General features: G+C 35.8%; 2 protein-coding genes across 2 annotated transcripts; both read right to left on the bottom strand.

Annotated features, from left to right (window-relative positions):
• Nucleotides 1–1,370: 1,370 nt before the first annotated feature.
• LOC6648543 (ras-related protein Rap-2b) lies at nt 1,371–21,336 on the bottom strand. Its single transcript, XM_015177228.3, has 6 exons — nt 21,286–21,336; nt 14,759–14,970; nt 12,389–12,620; nt 10,262–10,459; nt 1,974–2,066; nt 1,371–1,910 (listed from the first exon to the last, which is right to left on the bottom strand). Exons 2-6 carry the CDS (start codon nt 14,845–14,847, stop codon nt 1,566–1,568), a joined length of 957 nt encoding a protein of 318 aa, XP_015032714.1. The 5' UTR covers nt 14,848–14,970; nt 21,286–21,336; the 3' UTR covers nt 1,371–1,565.
• LOC124460505 (putative mediator of RNA polymerase II transcription subunit 26) lies at nt 3,280–5,232 on the bottom strand. The gene is made up of 2 exons (XM_047011445.1): nt 4,968–5,232; nt 3,280–4,892 (listed from the first exon to the last, which is right to left on the bottom strand). The coding sequence occupies exons 1-2, from the start codon at nt 5,118–5,120 to the stop codon at nt 3,420–3,422; spliced, it is 1,626 nt and encodes a 541-aa protein (XP_046867401.1). The 5' UTR covers nt 5,121–5,232; the 3' UTR covers nt 3,280–3,419.
• Nucleotides 21,337–21,627: the final 291 nt, after the last annotated feature.

Below are 21,627 nucleotides of genomic sequence, written 5' to 3'. Positions count from 1 at the left end.
GTCAAAACTTCCATTTTTTAATTTATGATTTAGTTTTTTTTTTGAAATTTCTGTTCACCTGATTGTAGGTATCAATAAGCAAAATCTTAAAAAGAAAAATATGGTAGTCATGCGAGGTATATAGGCAATTCCATTTCAATTTGAATTTAACAAGAATCACCTATATGTGTATGTATATATTTATATACATTGTACATACATACAAACAAAAACTATATAAAAACTTTCGAAGGAATGCAACTCCAAACAGATTATTCAATAGTTGAAACGCTTTTTATCAATACAAAGGAATAATTACCTTAAGAGAGAGTATTGATTTATATTTCTAGTTGTCTGATTTCTTAGATGCGGCTTGGTTTTAAATGAAAGTAAGTAACAGTCTTAAAAAGGGAAGTCATTATCAATATCTATAGATAGATATATGTATTTGTGATGCATTATTGATTGAGATATGTTAAATCGAAAACTGTAAATTGTCAAAGATAAATTAGTGTAGGAATATCATATGAGGATAAACTTAAAGTTTCCAAGCTTTAGAGCTTTTTAATTGTAAGCTGTGTTTTCCTTTTTCATGCCTCATGTAGTTGTAATTCTCAACTAGTTTTAGCTTTAGTATCGTCTTATGTTCTTACAACTTTAGAGCCTATATATGACTTGGATTATATAGTAAAGTATACAGATTTTAATGAAATGATGGCCGCATTCCTCGTAATGTATTCTAAAGCCAAAAATGCTACTCCTCACTCAAAGGTTAAACTAAACAAAAAATGTCCCTTCCCTGTCTCGCAGAGGCCCTGATTCAGACTATATCTTCAAAAAGTAAATTTCAATTAGGGAAAAAAATGGGTATGAAGTCGTTTCGGTTGCATTTGATCTATAAATCAAATAATTAATTTAGAAACTCACACACTCGCACATACTCACACACACACACACTTACATACATACAGTAGTCTAGTCTACTCTATTTATAGAATATGAAGCAAATTTTTAGTTTCAACTTAATTGCATCAATCAGAATATTAGTATATTGAGTTTGGTTTCATCATATGTATGTATATGTACTCGTAGATATAGATATAGGAATTATTATTTTTTATATAGTATATATATATATATATATTCTTTTGTTTGTTTGTTTTTTTTTATGTTTTTTGGTACCCCTTTTACTTTCTCCAAACTGCCTGAAGATATAAGTAGTAATCTATTATTGGATTAGTCACTTACAACTAGTTGTATATTGAGTTTTGTCAGAAACCAGTGAGTTAAAGATAAAAAGTGGGAGAGAGAGAGAGAGAGCAAGAGGTAAAGAGAGCGAGCAAGGGAGCAAGAGTTTTGAGATTTTTGTTATTGGTTTTTTTTTTTTTTTGTTCATTTTTGGGTTTTATCTTTTGTTTGAGTAGGTACGTTTTTAGCAAAAAGGTACAATAATACATTTCTTGAAAACCATTGTCGATTTTGGTTCAGTTAAAGGTTTTTAGTCAAAAATAATAGTATGTATGTATGTATGTAGTAGTAGTAGTAGTATTTGTATTTGTATTTGTATTTGTATTAGTAGTTGAGCCTTAAGATATAGTGCAAGAATTGCGTTTGGCACCCAAACTGCGTTCCTGTATGCGTTGCAAATGCTGCAATTGGGCGGGTGTTGGGGCATGCGATGAGCCTGCGGGTCCACCACCGATTCCAGATCCTATAGCTGCAGCCGAAGTAGAAGCAGCTCCACCATGCTGTGGATGATGATGAGGATGCTGCTGCTGCGCCTGTTGATGATGATGATGATGATGATGGTGATGCAAAGGTGTACCAGGTCCATTACTACCAATCTGTTGGGGCAGCGACTGTCTTCGCCGACGTAGAGCTGGACTTAGATTATAGGTGATTTTTGCCTGGGTTAGCAGCTCCTTAAAAACCTATAGAATCAAACAAAATGTCACATCATTTGGTAACTAGTGTCCATCAAGAGATTCACTTACTTGTGTGATATTTTCATTGGTTGCAGCTGAGGCCTCAACAAAACCATTTTCCCAATCAACTGTCACCACCGATTCAGTTGTGGCATATTCCACCTGTAAACAAAAAATGTTTTATTAGAAATAGAAATATATATACTATAAGCGGGAATATTTTTTAAGAAAATTTCAAGAAAATAGATATTAGTACACACATAAGCGAAAATTGTGGGAGTCCTGCCAAGCTTTGATTAAGAGTAAGCCTAATCCGATGGAAAAAGTAATGGTAAACTGGGCTTCGAGGTGGCCATTCTATAACATGTAAATTTATCACATCCATGTTTTGTGAAATCACGGGATCTCGGCTTGGAAAATAGGCTCCCAAAAGTATACTATAGAAAGTCAAAAATTATGTTTTTACATTTTTAACAGATTTAAGAATGTCCTGTTCAAGAAAAATAGCTCTTGTTTTTAAACATTACTAATAAACAATTTGTTAGATGCATAAGATTCCAATATTTCTTTGTAATCAAAAAGCAGTAAATACTTCGAATCCCTATAGCATACTTTTTGGTTCAAAGTGTAAGATATTATGGCATTATAACAAAGAAACACCACCAACTTCTGCAAGAGACGGTTGAAAATATCATGACGATGACCTTAGATGGCGATAAGCCGTGCTCAATAGAAATGAAGACTGTTGTAGCAGATAGAGGCTGGAATCGTTTTGTTAAAGCTTTTCCAAGCACTCATCTCCTGTGGGACGAGTTTCGAAGATAAATGGCAATAATATGTTATGCAGAAAGCCAAAACAGAAGTAAATACAACGCAACTTTTAAGACCAAGACTTTGAGATCAAACATCGACCTGGAACTAAGAAACACACAGATTCCTTGAGCAGGATTCGTTGTTTAATGGCCACAAATGGAAGATTTGTTTAAAAACAAAATGAGAAGTTGACATATGAACAAGAGATAAAGTCTATGTCAGAGGAAGAATAACTTATTGAGTTAAAACAAGGAAAAGATGACAATCGAGCGATAGATAAGATAGCAAGAATTCTGTAAAAAGATTGCTGGTCATATAACAATTTCAGGCAGTCCGAAACAGGAGCAGGGCCAAAACTAAAGAATTATCTAGGGCCGTATAAAATTGTTGGCAAGTTAAGACATGGTAGATACTCAGAGGGCCTAAATAGGACCAATACGACTTGATAGAGGCTTGAGCTGCTGGACGAAGAGGTTGTGTTGGTCTCGTTAAAAAATAAGTTGTTCAATAAAAGTCGGTTCTTTTGTTTTGTTTTCTTTTGTTGTTTTTTTTTGTTAACTTGCAACTCTTTGCGTACTAAGTTTATTGGTTATTAGTAGTTGTTAATTAGAGTAAATTTGTTGCAAATTTTAAAATATTGTTGTTGTTACATATTCATACATAGATATATATCGAGTGGTATATAAAATGGAAACACTTCATTCAAAAATCCATTTGCAGTGAATGAAGGCGTAAAATTCCCCTTATATTTTCTGGTATCTCTGTGCCATTATTCGAGTTATTACACAGAATCTGATTCTCATTGTTGGTTTGATTTTGATTTAAATTAGAATTTTGATTCGAACTATGTCCACTCGAGGTCTGCTCCATATAATTTGTTTCCACATTTGATTGAAAGTCACCGTTATGCTCCTCCTGCTGTTGCTGTTGCTGATATAGCTGCTGCTGTCGTTGCAATTGCTGCTGTCGATACTGTTGCAGTTGAAGATACTGCTGATATTGCAATTGCTGCTGTTGCAGCTGCTGTTGCAGCTGATATTGATGTTGACGTTCTTGCTGATATTGCAATTGTTGCTGATGCAGCTGCTGATGCAGATGCTGTTGCAGCTGATGTTGCAGCTGATGTTGCAGCTGATGTTGCAGCTGATGTTGCTGTTGGCGTTCTTGCTGCTCTTGCATCTGCTGTTGTTGCTGCTGCTGTTGCTGTTGTTGCATCTGCTGCTGTTGCTGTTGTTGCATCTGCTGCTGCTGCTGCTGTTGTTGCTGTTGCATCTGCTGTTGCATCTGCTGCTGCTGTTGTTGCTGTTGCAGCTGATGTATCTGCTGCTGATACAGCTGTTGGAGATACTGCTGCTGTAGCAGATAGTTCTCCTGATGCTGCAGATAAGCCTGATGTTGCAAGTAACTCTCCTGTTGATTGTAAAGCTGCTGCTGTTGCCGCTGCTGTTGACCTTCCAAAGGCGATCTATTGTAATACCAATCTCCCAGTCCCAGACCCGGTAGATCATAGTTAGCCATGCTTTTCATCAGAGCATTACGCATGAGCAGCAGGCCATTGCCGACTGATATGGTGTTCGGCTTAACCGTTTTAACAGCTGAAGTAGTCGATTGCTGTGCTCTTCCCTCTGTAGGCGGTCTGGTCTCAGGCTGTTGATGCATTGCTGGAACATTCCAGATTTGATTTGTATGACGATTTTTGGCCGCTACCGGTGCGACACGAATGTTGGGCCAATCCGTTGCGAAATGTCTGCCAGTGGGCTCCAGATTGGGCTGCCACATCGGCTGCGGCTGCTGCTGCTGTTGATGATAATGATAGGGTATATTTGATGACGAAGTTGACACTGGCTCCTGATTCACTGGGCTTGGCTGTGAGAAATATGACGTCCATTGCTGCTGTTGCATTGATATCTTCTGGAATTTACCCTCTAAGTATACTTGCAAAGTCTTCTCCGACTGCAGTTGCTCGGTTAGCATTTGTTGAGCAAATTCCTGACGTTGCTTCTTTGTGGGCAACAGTTTATCAATTTTTTGTGCCAATTTGCGTGTATTTTCCTGGGCATTCATCAATTGAGCGAATACCGTTTGCACATCCCGACCTAGATTTAAGTTACAGTCGAGACCACCTTTGGCGGCATTCCGACCATTGCCAGTACCGGAGTTAAGCCAATTAGTGTTCTATAGATATCAAGAAACATTCGTCATCATTTCAAGGATATTTTGCCTAGGAAAAGAAAAAGAAAAATATCTCACCGTTCTTGAACAACCCTGGATAAGACCAAAAGCCCTCTCATGTTCGGTTAAATTCAAGTTCAAACTATTCCGTGCAGCCAAACGTGCTGCACGCTCCGATCCAATTGGCGGCAATAGGCAAGGACGTGGCTCCGAGCCTATTTTCGAACTCATACCGAAGTAACGCTGATCCTGTCTGTGATTGGAAAACTTACGCGGTGGTACACTCGAAACGAAGTGAATTTCAATTTAAACTTTTTCTGATTTTTACTGTTTTTTTTGGAGTTTTTTTTTTGTTTTTTTTTTTTTTTTTTTTGTGCGAGAGTATAAATTTAATCCAGAAATAAAATGAGAATGAATGTTGACTACAATGCGAGCGACTAGTATACGTTTCAGAGCCTACTAAACTTTTTGATTTCGTATTGTATTTGCCAGAACATAATGAATTTTGGAGATTGACGTTTAAATGCTTAGCCTTCTTTGTTCGTTCAAATATCGATAAAATTTTTGTTCATACCCCTTTGCAAAAGATTTATTATCGAACTAATAAAGTAAATTGATGAGCCTCAACAGTCGAGTCCATCTAAATATGTTCATTTCTCTATCTTTTAGAATTAGTGTCACCAAATAGTTTGGCATTCTTGCTTTTAATGCAATATTTCTTAATATAAATTATAAATAAATAAATCATTACAAATATAATATGAATTTGAATTATTTGTTTTCTTGCCTCGCCATTTCATTATACCCTTGCAGAGGTTATTATAAAATTGGTCTGGTGTTTGTAACGCACAGAAGGAGACGTGTCCGACCCCATAAAGTATATATATTCTTGACCAGCATGAGAAGCTGAGTTGATATAGCCATGTCCGTCTGTCCGTCTGTCCGTCTGTCCGTCCGTCCGTCCGTCCGTCCGTCCGTCTGTGCGTATGCGTTTTACTCAGCCGTCTTAAGAGCTATCGCGCTGAAATTTTTTTTCAAAGTTTTTTATTACCCGGGAAAAATAAAGTATGAAAACCATCAGGATCGGACCACTATATCATATAGCTCTAGAAGAACTAGATGAAACATTTTCATAAAAATTGGAGTATGCTATGAAATTTACATATGTGATAATATTGGATATAAAACCCCAGATCCCAAAAATTGAATGTGATCGGATAAATATAACACAAGTTAAGTCAATATAATAAGCGGCTCTGCTCCCAGCTCTGCCGGCAGCGCTGCTTGCTGTCTACTACGTCTTTCGTCATCAACAGAGTACATGCATACACACACAGACGCAACGCTACATAAACTATATGTGTATGCGTGCGTTGCTTTGCTTTGGGAATGAGGGAAGAAGAAGAACAAATTGTAAAATAGAGAGTAAAATTGTTTTGTTTGTATATTTATGAATTGAGTTGCAGAAAGCAAACATGTAAAATTATTATTACCAAGGACTGCAAGGACTAGCTTCTTTGATATTTTAATTTTAAAATATTGCTTTACCGCTAAAAATGAGAAATAAAATGAAATTATATATACGTTTCTTAAAAATATTGATGACTTAAGAGCTATTATTTATCTTATGTACCTATATTAAAATCCCATTTAACCCTTCTAAATTTCAACTTTATTTAGAAATCAAAGAGTGGAAATGTGATGGGCTCGTAAAATGAAATGGTTGATAATTGCAGATTGAATATTTTTTGAAAATGAAAGCGTGAGCCTTTAAGACATAGAAAAAAGAAATTGAAAAACTGCTGACTAAATAAGTATAATCGATAAGCGTTTGTTCATTTGAATTTCAATTTTGTTCGACAATTTTCAAACAGTTTCCAAACTGTCATATTAGCATGCAAATCAGGGTTCATCAGGGGGACAAAGGAAAGAAGAAAAAAACTTGAAACAAATTTCACTTTGTCATCGCTTAGTTGAAAATGCATATGCGGGCGGGCGGGCATGTCTGTGGGTGTGCGTATGCGCCGTAGTGTGTGTGTGTGTGCGTGTATGTGAGTGTGTCAAATGTGATACTGCTCTTGACCCTCAAAGACAAGGGAACCGCATATAGTCCTATATGGCTAATAATAGATCAAATGTTTCTCAGACTTCCTGGTGACTTCTTTGCACATTTTCTTTTCTTTCTTTTTTTTTTTTTTTGAAGGACTAAACAAACTTTATCAAGTTCTTTATGGCTAATTATAGCTCAAATGTGGCTAAGACTACCTGGTGAGTTCTCTGCTTACTCAATATCTAATAGTGACAGTTGATGCCCAACGACAAGAAACTGCAATCTGGCAAATGAACTTTCAAACTTTTGACACTTTAACATTTATTTATAAAAAGAAATGTATTAAATGCATTTGATGCTAAAATTGTAAAAATTGTAATACTTTAATCTTCTGAATTTTATCTTTAATTTGGTTCCTAGTTTGCAAATTTTTATTCCAATTCGCTGAAATCTCTCATTAGGAAATCAGATTATGTTCGCTCTGGGAATGCAGCCTTTTGGGGTTATAACAGAATGCGTTCTTTTCTAATTTTGGGTTTTTTGTCGCATGAGTGAACATTTCAATGGGGACACACATATACACACAAATACACGTGTGTTAAGGTAAGTGGAAAACCATTCATATAATTAACACATATACTTGTGTAATAGTGGCTAATTCACGCCTACATGAAATCAAACGTCCACACATCTGCATTACAAATTTGTAATTAGCTGAAACAAAATATTTATATCTGGCTGATAATTCGAATGAATGAATACCAAAAATGAATGCAATGGTAAGAGGAGGGGTGGGGCAAGCATTCAATTATATGGCAGAATATATTTTGTTCAATTTGTCGGTGAATAAATTTAAACCATAAGCTAAGTTTTACCTAGTCAGCCTATAATTAATATCAATTTTGTTGTAAGATTATCCCCTTTCTTGGTTCTGACCACCGTTTACAATTTAAGCCAATTTGTCAAAATTTTTGATCAACAAATTTGTACTGACAGCCAACCAAAGTAAGTACTTAAGCACTCACAATAACTTGAGACTTAAATGGCTTGAATAGAAAATGTATACAAATCAAGTATTTAGACGTTCAAAACCTGTAACTGTAACGGACATAAAACACCCTAAAAAAACACATACAATCTACCTACCAAAAAAAAAAAAAAAAGAAACCTAAACCTCAATTCAATTCAACTCATATCACAGTGAATTGAATTCACTTCCAAATGAATGAACTTAGAGACAGTAGGCGATAACAAAAGCAGTTAAACTTAAGGTCTATAGAGTGAAATACACAGAGACAGAGAAAGATACGATTCGAGAGAGAGAGGGAGAGAGAGAGATAGATAGATAGAAAGAGATAGAAATTTTGTATACGAGTAAATTTGCTGTTTGTCCCTTTTCCCTTTTTGATTTGCCATTGAATATTTGTCCAAGTTTTACATTTGACTTTAAAGCGCCATTGTCCTGTATATCCATTTTCTGTCTTCTGTCTCTCCTTTCACTTTTATGTGATTTTGTTTTTTTTTTGTGTTGTGTTTCTGGTCTCGTGTCTCGTGTCTCTTGTCTTGGTGTCTGTCCTTACCTAAATACATGGTAAATAACCAAAGGGCGTAAGCCAAGGCGAAAAGTTGGTTTCACATCGCTGAGCAACAACAACAACAAAGACAACATCAGCAAAAAGTAAAGTGAATGGAACAAAAAAAGTGAGGGAACCGTCTGGCAATTTACATTTTTTGATTATATGTATAAGATTTCGGTTCAAGTAAATATAAAACCGAAAGAAAAAACACAGCACCAGCACCAGAAGCAGCAGCAGCAGCAGCAGGATCTTTGCCTTGCCAGCAGCCAGGAATTGATTATAAGAAAGACAAAACAAAAATAATACAAAAAAAAAAAAGGGAAAAGGGACAACAGCAAAAGGACACAGCAGCGAATGAAATATCAAGTATGCGCTAAGTAAGCCAAAATAGCGGAAAAAACACACACACACACAGAGAGAGAAATAACCTAAATGAGTATACATACAAATGAAAGGGATAAAAATCAAATGAAGAACCAATTTTCGTTGACTTTTCCTGTGTGTCTGTGTGTGTGTGCGTGTTTTTGGGTATGGGTACAAGAATTTGTGACCTCACATGACCTCCGCATAATAATCGAGTGTCCTTACTTTCATTTTGTTACCGTTTCCAAAGACGTTTCAATGGCAACTTCAAGGACTCACGATCTGAACGATTTTCATTTGGCAACTCTTTAATATTCAGTTTTTAGCATACTATATATTAAATTTGATTCCGTTTCGTAATATGAATTTGACCACTCGATTTGCATCCTATGCCTTTGTGGTTTTTTGTGGTTTTAAAAAGAATAACTTGGTTCTGAATGTGAATTCAGCTTGAGACCTTTTTGAGTACAAATTTAAACGAATTTTGAACTAGACAAATGTTTTTTTGCATTGTTTTCTTTCTTATACTTTTGTATTAGGTCCAGTTTTAATAGATATTCGCTTAGTTTTTAAACCCTTTTAGAGGGTTCAGATAGTTTTAAGCCAGAGAAGGAGACGTTCATTACAGTGAACCCTCGCTTAACAATCACATTGGCTTCTAGCATCTTGTTCGTTATGCGAAACGTTCGTGGAAAGAAACCACAAATGCAGCTAAGACGGTCACACTGGACAGCAACATAATGGGAATTCGAATTTCCCCCTGTTTTGCTGCTAAACACAGGCAGTAAAATTTTACATGCAACTAAGGTTTCCACTGGGCATTCGTTAATCGAGGGTCCACTGTATACACATACATATATTCTCGATCATGAGCATGAGGTGAGATGAGAAATATCGCATAATGTAGAAACATAATTGTTAATGAGAAATCTTTTAAAAAGTATTTCTACTTCCTAAGAAATACAAAAATGTGTTTGAATCTTAAAATCTGTATTTTAAAATCTTAAGTCTTTTTAAATAGTTACCACTTCAAGGGTATATGAACTTCGGCGCAGTCAAAGTTAGATTATTTGATTTTTCGCATTTTCTATGCAAAAGAAAAAGTTTTCCTGAAAACTTGAAGTGCTGTTGAAACAATTAAGCACTGTTTTGGGATCTGTAATGGAAAGTAATTAACGATTTGAAAATGAGAACAGGTGCAACTAATTAACCAGTTGTCTTTAAGTTTCTTCGCCTTCGCAAAGGATTGCCTAGACATATTTTGCTCTTAAATGAATATAAACCAAATGGCAAACTTAAAGGAAATTTGGAGTTGAGCATTTAGAAGAGTTGTTAACATTTACCTGCTTTTAATGTGGATTAAATATTGTGATATTACTCACCTCTCTTTCGCTTTCGCCATCGACAAGTAAATCAATTTTGTTACCCACAACAACAATGGGAACCGCTGTGGTGGCTTTTGTTTCATGGATCTGATCGCGTATGGCTCGAACTTCCTCAAATGTGGTGGCATCGGTGACATCATAGACCAAAATGAAAGCATCGGCCGATGAAATGGATAGAGCTCGCATGGCTGGAAACTGCAATGAGATTGGGGAAGGAGTAACGAATAAAATTGATTAAAGGGAGGTAGTCAGAAGGTGCATGTAAGTCTCTCTCTCTCTCTCTCTCTATCGGTGTGTGTGTGTCTGGTTATTGTACCTACATAGGTTTTCCTTTTTTGTTTTGCGCTTCCTTTTTGCCATTTTCGTTATCCTCAACAGCAAAAGCAGGTGAAACCACCGAAACCGCAACAGCAACCGCAACATTTTGGGGCGAGCAGCTCTCATCTCATCGGATACTGGTGTCAGGTTTCGCGTTCATGGGGTTACCTAAGCCGCCGCCCATATTAAGTCCTTAACCACTCTCTAGTCTCCCATCTCCCAACATTTTTTGTTGTTGTTGTTGTTTTTTTTTTAAATCATGTACACACACGCACTCTCAGAAGCATCGTGTAGTAGAGAAGCTTTTCCAGCGGAAACTTTTCTAAAACTGCAGTTTTAATCCTCGTTTCTGTGCTGCCACTTGGAGCCATGTTAATAAAATCGCATCATTCGCAGCAGCAGCAGCAAGGACAGCAGCTGCAGCAGCCATTGAAATGTGCTTAAACCTAGCTCGGGGATAGAGCAAGGCATTACCTCCATTCATGTGGCTACTAAAGTTCTCAAGTGATTGCCAAAAGAAATTGCTAAGACCTTTTGTTGATGGAGGGACGAAACTTTATTAGCAACCCATGCCAATGGAGTAATGCATGCAAATGGAATAAGACACCATCTGCAGCCCTTTATATATTCAACTCACTCTTTGGCTCTCTCTACCTAAATGGATTTGTGACCATTTTACTTAGTTTCTTTCAATTTCATGCCACTAACATTTGAATAGACTCGAGAATACCCTTAACCTTACACTAATTGCAATCTTGTTGCTCTGGCAAGCTAAGCAATCTAAGCTTTTTATATATTAAAGTCACCAAACAAAAGGCAAAGAAGAAATACAAAAAAAAAAAAAAAAAAAAAAAAAAAAACAGTTAAAGTGGTGACCCCGACGCGCTGCGTCAACGTCGCACAAGAAAGAAAACGAGAGAAAAAGAGCGGCGAGGACAATGACAAATAATGGCAACAGCTCATCACATCACATGCTCTCAGGCTCATCTCAGCTGAGCTTCCCATCCTCACACAGTTGTCATGAGGAGGCACTGACCTATTTTTTCTCCTGCCCTCCATCTCCACATTAAATGTGTGTGTCTGTGTCCTCCATCCATTGATGTGTGTTTCTGTATATGTGTGTGTGTGTGTGTGTCTATATATGTGTGAATGGGCTGCGTATGTTTTTATGCTGCTCTTGGGCCTTTTGATTTCTCAATGGAATTCAAAAATCATTATCACCGGGAGATATTCTCCGGCCTCCTGCTACGCCTTGCTTATCTTTTTCCTTTCCATACATATGTACATCCTTACTGAGACTCGATATTTTCAAAGATCTGATATTTACTACTTTACTACTACTTTCGTTTCTCTGTATATATCGTCTTGCATCAAGGACTCGCATATTTCTCGATTCACTTCACTTGCATTTGCACTTGGCACTTGGCACTTGGATGACTGACTCCATTTCAATCTTGATTCATTCATTTCGCATTTTTCCTATTCATTTGCCCGCCCGCTGTTGTATTGATGTACTCCTGATGTATTCTTGTATGTATGTGCTAAGAGTTTGTATGCTGCAGCACAATTCAATTCGCGTTTGACGGAAGTGCCAGCAAAATTGAATCGCTGGCTGTAATTTCCGTTAAACACAAAAGCCAGCACACAGCTGGTAGCCATTTAAAAAAGAAAAAAAAAAAACTCATACATACAGAAAAGTTTTCTTAAAAATGAGGTACAGTCACGCCCCCACACAGGTTGAGATTGAGTGTGTGAGACAGAGAGAGAGAGAGAGAGTTAGAGAGAGAGAATGATTACTCTTCTTACCTCATAAGAACCAGCTGTATCGAGTATATCCAGAGTTAAACTTACACCCGCAATTGAAAAATTTCCCTGATGCATTTCCTCAATGGTTCGTTTATATTTGGTTGTAAATGTATTATACAGAAATTGTGTTATAATCGATGTTTTGCCCACTTTCGCCGAGCCCATAACAACAATTTTGTGTCGAGCATTTGCTGGTCCAATGGCATCATCCACCGCATTATTGCGACCCACTCTGAAAGAGAGAGAGAGAAAAAAAACAATCAAATTTTTATTAATGTTAAAATGCAAATAGCAACAGTCGTGAGAAATAGGTGTAAGACCCAAATTTAGTGTTGTAAAATGCAGTTTTTTTCATTTAACCAATTTCAAGATTTAAGATGTAATATTTGAAAGCTTATATCCAAAACTTTAGCACTGTAGCTTCAGCGGTCTTGGAGTAGTTTGCATTGATCCAGACGAACGGCTTATCAAGAATATATTTACATATATGTATTATTTGAACGAAGATGCTTCCTTACTGTTTGAATAAGTAAGTGAGTACTCAGCCGTTTCAATGATGAATTTATCTCAGCTCAGCTAAATTAATGAATTTATCTCATCAAGTACCTAAATCATTCTCACAGTAATTTGACCCATATTACTTATGACCATAAGTTTTTTAATTTACTTAATTTGATTCACTTATTCGATTCATTGTGGAGCTGAATCTCTCAAAAGGCGCACATTTATAGATTTTTTATCGCTCATTTCTTCATCGAAACTATCTGTTTGTGATCCTGTAAATTGTAATCGGAAATAAGGAGTTCTAGAGGCATTCGAAAAGCTATTGGCATTAGCTATTGGAGCATTTAGTTTGGTTTTTCTTTGTAGAGTGCTAATTATGCGAGCCCACCTGTTGGCTTAAGCTAAATAATCTTAAAAGACAAAAACTATTTAACACTCCATCGAATCGATTGGACCACATCACGTCTATGTTTGGCCACTTGTCTGAGGTTTACCGCCAAACCGCAGCTTATATATGTATGTATGTATGTGTTTGGTCAATTAATTAATTAATTAAGGCTTCAACATTGAACTTTGAATGTAAAATTTGGTTAACAAGGGTTTCTCTATAATTTATTTCCAATTTAAATATTTTAAAAGTTTTAATTTGTTTTTTAATGTTTTTTTTTTAATGAGCTAAAATCAGTTAAGACCTTAACAATATAACTGAACTGAAAATACGATTTTAATATGTAGATAGACTTAAAACAAAAACTCTTTTAGAGGCTTAAGTATATATAATATTTGGTCTGTCTATTTAAGAGCCATAGTTCCTCATTAAATTGGCCCTAAAGGGAAAAAGGAGGCCGCAAGCGTTTTGAGTTGTGACACACACACACAGAGACAAAGTAATCCAATTTATTATGTATATGAAAAAGGCCTTGACTTTATTGTTTAACCTAATTGGTTATCAGGGGAATTTTGCCCTTTGACACAGTTATTGGTTTCAATATACATATATACATATAAAGGACCAACTTTGTTTAAGTACACACACACACACACACACACACACACAGAAACCTACCAACCCACCCATTCGCAGCCAAAGCCATCCACAGACACAACCAAAATCAATTTGTATACGAAATTAGTTTAAAACTTTTGCAATTTTTCTACTCTTCGCGCTGGCCGCATGAACAGACCGAAACCGAAATCCTTTAGCTCTTTTAATAAATTAGTCGAATGTAAATCGGATTAATAAAGGGCTAGAAAATGGTATTAGCAAAACTAAATGAAAGGACCGACGGCAAAAGGTCAAATTAAAGATCGATTTGATTTTGCATAAAATGGATCAGTAAACTTTTCTGATTTACATTACAATTTGATTAAATGCAAAAACGTTTAAAATTTGTTAAAAAACCCCCCACCCCACCCCTTTTTTAAAAAGACCCCATTCTTTGGAGCAGTTTTTGGCCAGCTGTATTTATCTTTGGCTTCCCTTTTTTTTTTGTTTTTAGCTTTGTACAAGTTTTGACCAAGTTTGTTTTCCTCCCCCACCTTTCTCTTTCTCAGCTTCGTGTGTTGAAATTTTTTGTTTTCTTTTTTTGGTACTTTATGGGCTAAGATAAAAAGTAAAAAGTTTTTTGGAACAACTATTTTGCAGAGAATTCTTTTGAATTTAAGTTGTGTGTGTGTGTTGTTTTTTTTTTGCACCGTCTCACTCATCCATTCGCGCAGTAAAATCTAAATCTGTCAGTGGCAGATGTGGGTCAGAACAGAGATATACAAATATATATAATCCCGGCTTTTCAGTTTGTTGATGTCAAAAAAATTCGATTAGACTTGGTACAGTTTATGTGTCCAATGGATATCTTTGAAACTTACTTGTCACGTTTGGGTTTCTCATCGGCACTGTCATCCTTCATGAACGACGGCTGCAAGCTGAAACGTCGACGTAAATGACGGCCACGCATTTTTCTATCTTGGTTTGAAGATCTTCGAGTTTCTTATTCTTTTTTTGTTTTGGGAGAGTTTTTAACTGAAAAGCTCGAAAAGTATTTCACAAAAGTCGCATTGGAGCTGCACGCGGGCGGAACCTGGAAAAAATAAAGTACAAGATCGTGAAAAACTAAAACAATTTTAAATTTTGGGGCAAATTTCCATTACAAACATCTTTTTAGATGGACTTGTTAACTATCGTTAATGGTTTAAAGTTTGCATTGGAAGAAAAAGTGTCCTGTAGCTAAGAAATATTTATTTTGGTTGATTCGTTACGGTTAAAGACAAATGGGTATGGTTAATGGAGCCATGTTCCATGCTCTGTTCCAGCTGAATTCTGTTATGAATCCCCTGGCAAAATGGAGAGAAGGACAAACAGAGAACAGAGAGGAGGAAAGTGAAGGGTGGCAACGCTATAAATTTCCCCAAGCTACATTTAATTTTCATTTAAATTTTTAAGTAGCTGCCAGCATCATTTAAATGCCAGTTTCACTTTCCCCCTTTGCCAGGTGTCTCCCCTCAGGAGGTGTGTGCTCTCTTTCTCTGTGAGTTCAACTTTTGCCAGGTAATTAAAGGTAAAATTTATGTGTAAGCTGGCTTGCTTCATTTTCGTTTATGTTTGCAAGAAACAAAAAAAAAAAAACCCAAAAAAAGTGATGATGAAAAAACAGGAAACCAAGTTGAATTATGCAAAGAGTGAGTGAGTGAGAGGCAGAGAAATAAAGACAGAGATGGATAGTTAGAGTAGAAGTACCAAATTGACTAACTGAAACTAAACTTAATTTTCGCCTTTTCACCTTTTTCGCTCAGCCTTTGTAAGTGTTCTCTGGATGTCTGTGTGTGTGTGTTGTACATTACATTCCTCGGCTCAGTTTTTGTGAATTTTAGTTATTTCATGGTGTGACCCAATTAAAAGTCACTTAAAATGCAAATTGATTGTCGACACCTTCAAATAAACAACATAAAACGGCAAAAAGACGACATGCCATACCACCCACATTAGCTATGAGTAACAAAAATAAAATAAAATAAAATAACAAATGAAAACGATGTCAAGGCATATACAATTCGCAACAAAAAATGAACAAAAACAAAAACAAAAACTTTATCTAATTTTGCCCCGAAAAAGTTCTGCCAAGTCTCTCAAGTTGTTAACTACTTACGTATGTATGTATGTATATGTGTGTGTACTACAAGTAGTTAATATTAGTGTTAATTCTAATGATGATATGTATGTCTGGGGCGCTATTTTGTTTTTGTGTTTTATTTTTTGCTTCTTCTCGGTGTGTCTGCTTTTAAGGTCAGAGCAAAGATAATGGCAAGAGGAATAAATCCTGAAAGCTATTCATTTTTCACTCTACTACGCGCTCTTTGGCTGCAAATCGCTGCGAACAATGGCCACACGGATTTAAGCTTCTGCAAAAGGCAAACTACGTCAACGGCTTCCAGCTATAAATTTAAGCTTTTTTTTTGTTGTTGCTTTAATTTTTTTTTTTTTTTGTTTTGGATTTGTTTGTGAATGCGGGTAACCGCATAAGTTGACAATATATTTTTAGCCAGAACTATATAATTCATAGAATCGTTACCATTTTGGTTTGGATTTTGCTATAGAAGCAAATGGGATTTATGATATCAGGCATCAAGATCAGGGAGTAGAGTTTGGTGGGTTTTTTTTTTTTTTTATCCAACTAAATATGAGCTAAGCTAAGCTTAGACGGTGTAGATAGGAAAGTATTCATATCTGTCATTTCTGAACGTAATTGTATTTGAATTTCGGTTTAAGTCATTGAATAAAAGATAAAACTTATTTCACACCAAAATTAACAAGGAACACTTTAAATTTTTGTGGTTAAAAACTCTAACAATTACCCTCGCAGATACCTTCACCTTACCTGGTTGGCCATCTTAAATTAATTATAAATTACCATGAATTTGAAATATATAAACATCAAATGAAAATTAAAAGCAAATACTAATTACGAAAATTGCCTTGGCTATTTGCTTAAACCCCTTAAGATATAGTTTGATATTATAAAATTTGAGACATATTAGTCTAATTGTAAGACCATTGATAACAAATGAAGCAAACTTAGTTCAAATTTGATTTAAGGCCTTTAAATTTGGCCTATGGGCTTTGGATGACAGGACGCAACAGTTGGACAAGGCAAACAATAAAAATAAAAATAATCATTTGAATGCAAAAAACAAAAAAATAAAACAGAGAACAACAGAAAGCAACAGCAAGCGATGTCAAAAAACCGAGATGAAACGGCAATTGTTCTCCACCCCAAAACAAAAGCAGACTTCTACTTACTTCCCCTCCCCCTTAGCATCCCGTTCCATTAAAAAGTTTTTGATGCGACAAAAATGCTAATGAAACTTTTGCTTGGTCTGGGACATGAACATAGTCTATATGGATGACACTATGCCAAACGGAAATAAGCAATGAAGCATCTTAATGAGACTTACAAGAATGAAAATGTGGGCAAGGCGTAACATTAAGAGGGAAGATTTGACTTAATGAGACTCATTAACTATCATATGAGTATTATTTCTGAAAAGCGTTAGCTGTCTCTCTTACACGTATAGCACTCAAATGCATTTCAACAATTTCTATATACCTCAATTCATCGAATAAGAGTGAAGCTGAAATACCAATAACTGAGAGATTAGTTTACAGATCTAGAAAAAACTTTGATGGGAAAGAGAATATAATCGGAGAAAAGAGGTAACAGAACAAAATCAATATAGGCAATTTATAGTGCGATAAAGCATTTTGCATTAGGAATTGTACACTATCGATATATGATCCATAATAAGAATAAACTGCAAACTGTTTTTTGCTCAAAGTATTAATTTTGAAATCTTGAGTGGGATCGTTACCCACTAGAATTTTCTTTGGAACAGACAGAGACCTCAGAGACTGGTATAAGATATACCTTTTATCTGTCGATTTGATTTAACATAATTTGATTTAAAAAAAAAGAAAAGACTTTATGCTTGTAAGGGATACACCAAATTGTTGTTTAGCTCATATAAATAAATTTATGAATAGTTTTGTCCATGTTGTAGATTAGGAATCAAAGATTTTGGTTAGCAAAAGTAAAGTTGGTTATATAGAATGTTGATTTTGATTTGTTCAGTGTTGTCCAATGTCGTGCAAAGAAATTAAATGGCAACTTTGGGATAAACTGTTGCGCAATCAAAAACAAATTGATAACACTGAGAAATTTAGCGCATTAAGGGGGAACCCACTTCAGTTTGTATTTATCATTTTCGTTTCCTTTCATTCTTTGCATAAATTTGCTTTAAAAGCAAGCAAACAGGCCTGGCCAAAAAGAAAAGGAAAACAACAACAACAAAAAGAGACATTTTGGCGTATTAGAGTGAAAGAGAGAGAGGGAGGGAGAGTGGGTGAGGACTAAACGAACAAACGACAATGAACGTACGTCCGCCCGCAGGCAAAAGGCATAACAAAAATTTTACACATACTCACATAAGTGTCAGCCTACCCATGGCCCTGCCACTCGCGCCCCTCGCAATCCACCCATTGAAATTGGTAACGCTTATCAGTGGGTAACAACAATCAGCCCCAAACTCAGAGAAGCAGTCAAGCTCAGGGCCCAGAGTCCCAGAGTTGGAGCCAGCGTCAAAGCCAACGAACCAAACCGAGTCGGCCAAACCAAATGACATACCAAAGCAAGCACAAACACACACGCACGCAGACGGACAGAGAGACAGACACAGAGACAAGTTGTTATCACTTATGGCCATGTGTAGGAGAAACTTTATGCCGGGTTCTTCGCCTGTTGCCTTTTAGGGGCACAGTGGGTCAACAATCATTTGGTACGGAACGAATGGACGAATAAAATTTGTAATAATTAGTTTGTTGTCCATAATTAATTAATCATTTATATTCATTTTGTGTATTTCATAAATTTATATTTAAATTTAAGGCAGGCCGAAAGCCGAGATTGAACTTTCTATGGTTCAGTTTAATTCATTTAGATGTTCTTGATCAGCTGGGACAGTCCCTCACATTAATTATGCTAAGTTTTACAAGAGGGAGAATGCTATACATAGAAGTGTGTGTTAGATAAAGCCAGAAATAGTTGGCAGCATCATAAACGAGTTTGATGACGTAGACAGTGTGGATGATAAAGGGAAGCCTTGGCTATGAATAGAAGGGGTATGTAAGAGAGAGAAAAAGATAGAAATAGTGAAGAAGAGAAGACAGAATGACGAACAACTTAAATTAATAGTCATGGACTAAAGTGATTTCAAAGTTGTATTCGCTGATGTACATATTTGCATGACCATTGCTGTATAATAGAAACAATGCCGTATCCTACTAATTACCAAGGATTGTATGTGGGTAAACAAAACTTAAGAAAAATAGAACGATTACAGCAACTCTAGCATTGAATCTATTGAAACAACTTTTGAACCGAAAAAAAAAACACAAGAACAAAAACATTCCTTTAACCAAGCTCACATAATGTTTGATTACATTGGGATACTCTTGGGTACAATTTTCGAGCATTTTGCCAAGGGCAACCACGGTAAATGCTTTTTCTTTCTTTGCTTATTGTTGTTGTTGTCGTTGTTTTTCAAACTTCTAGTTTTGCTTTCACCCCCCGTCCCGCACCCACTCACGCACAGTTGTTTCCTCTCTTGGTTACAACTCGCTGGTTGGCTCTTAAATTCATTTTTTTTATGCTCAACAACATTTGTAAGAATTTCACTTTTATTGGCTCTATGAGTGTGGCAGTCAGTGGGTCGGTAAAGGCGTGTGCCTGTGTCGTTGTGTGTGTGTGTGTGTGAGTATTCCGTGTAGAGACTAATGAGACAATTTTCGCTAGTTTGATGTGTACGTGATGTGATGTGACTTACATCTCGGTTGTTATTCCCTAATGAACTGGCCGTCACCGCCGCCACCGCCGCCGCCGCCGCCACCGCTAAGCTAACTTGACTTGTTGCTTTTCTAGGCAAAATCTACTTAAACTGCTAGCCCCTCATCCCTCTCATCCGTCTCATTCTTCATCCATGTCATGTCCCTAAGGCACACTCCCCTTTTGCCTACCCACCCCATCACATTATTCATTTCATGTCATTTCAATTAGTGTTTCAGGCTGGGATTTAACATTTTGACATTTTGAAATATATTTATTTACATATATATACACAAAACAATGCATCCAATGACTTTCTTTCGATCCATACCCCTTCCCATAATGATGACATTGATGAGTAATCATTATCAAATAGTTGAACTAAAAAACCAATTCGTCCATGACAATGACAGGGCAACTGTCTGAGGGGAGGAGAGGTGGGGGACACTGACTCTCTCTCTCTCTCTCTCTCTCTCTCTCTCTCTCTCTCTCTCTCTCTCTCTCTCTCTCTCTCTCTCTCCCTCCCTATAAATATCATTATCTGTATCTTTATTATCGAAAATGAAATCGAGTATATGAGTATTTTATCATATTATACCTAGATTGCGATTAACCATACTCATTTCTCTGGGCTTCAGTTTAGTTCAACTATATCAGTTAATAAATTAAAACTAATAGATAAGTTCCACCATGTACAACAACAATAACAACAATAGCAGCAACAACAACAACAATCAAATATAATATGCATGTGGAAAATATTTCTATATCGAATATTTCCTGCACAAAAACTAGTCTGTGAAAATTTTGAAATAAATGAACTTTAGGAGGGGATAGGGCTAAAAACGACTAACAAAAACACTTTAGTAGAGACTAAGACTAAGGCTATATTAGACTATAAAGAAAGCTGCAACATCTTTAAAATATGTTCAAAGCTTTTATTGTTTTCATTTTTTAATTATTCTTTGCCTCTTGATAAAGAATATCTATTAGGATATTTTCGTGAAAAATGTCAAATTTTTCAAAATAGTATTTATGAAAATGAAATATAGACAATGACCATATAAACAAAGCGCTCTGCTGTGCTTCTTTTGGAACTCTAAACATCTTTAAATAACATTTAACCCCCTAACCCACCTAAAAGTATTGAGTATTAAGGGGTTTAACTTTAAACTGAAAATACAACCATAAAAGTGCTTTTATTTTGAAAATTTGGAAATATTATTGAATTTTTTTTTTTGGAAATTTATGGAAACAAGTATTAATTATTGTTCACTAATTTGTTTTTGGAAATTTGTTTTTTGTCACTTTGTAGGTAGAATATATAAAAATATTCAGCATGAAATAAAAATAAAACTAAAATTCTTGCATTCAAAATATGTAAGTTGAAATAAATTTCGATTATTACAAGCTGACATTTTTTTTTTTAGAAATTAAATTAAATTGAGTGCAACACAATCTTAAAAAGTTTTTAAAGTTTTTTAAATTCAAAATTAAACGGGTTTATATGTAGGTATTTACCTTCTCTTAATTTCAGTTTTTAACAATTTGATTGCAAATTTTTGATTTGATTTTTGGCTTTTGTTTATAGCTCGAGAGATATTGCCAAAAAACTTATTTGCTCTCTAAAATATTGCCATTTTAATTGGCATTATTAACGCACGCACAACACACGCACACACACAGACACTAACACACACACGCACACACAAGACACTCGTAAAAAAAAAAAATGAAATCTGAAATGTCTGTGAAACGAAATGTGAAGATATTTTTTGAAAATTGTCTTCTTCACAAGTTGTGGTGCCACTTGCCGCGTTAACGGTTCTTAGTCTCTGTTAACAGTTAACTGATTTCTTTGAT

The sequence above is a fragment of the Drosophila willistoni genome, assembly GCF_018902025.1.
Source record: "Drosophila willistoni isolate 14030-0811.24 chromosome XL unlocalized genomic scaffold, UCI_dwil_1.1 Seg141, whole genome shotgun sequence".
Classification (NCBI taxonomy): Eukaryota; Metazoa; Arthropoda; class Insecta; order Diptera; family Drosophilidae; genus Drosophila; species Drosophila willistoni.
The sequence above is the reverse complement of the archived record's forward strand: the minus strand, read 5'-3'. Positions and strand labels throughout refer to the sequence as shown.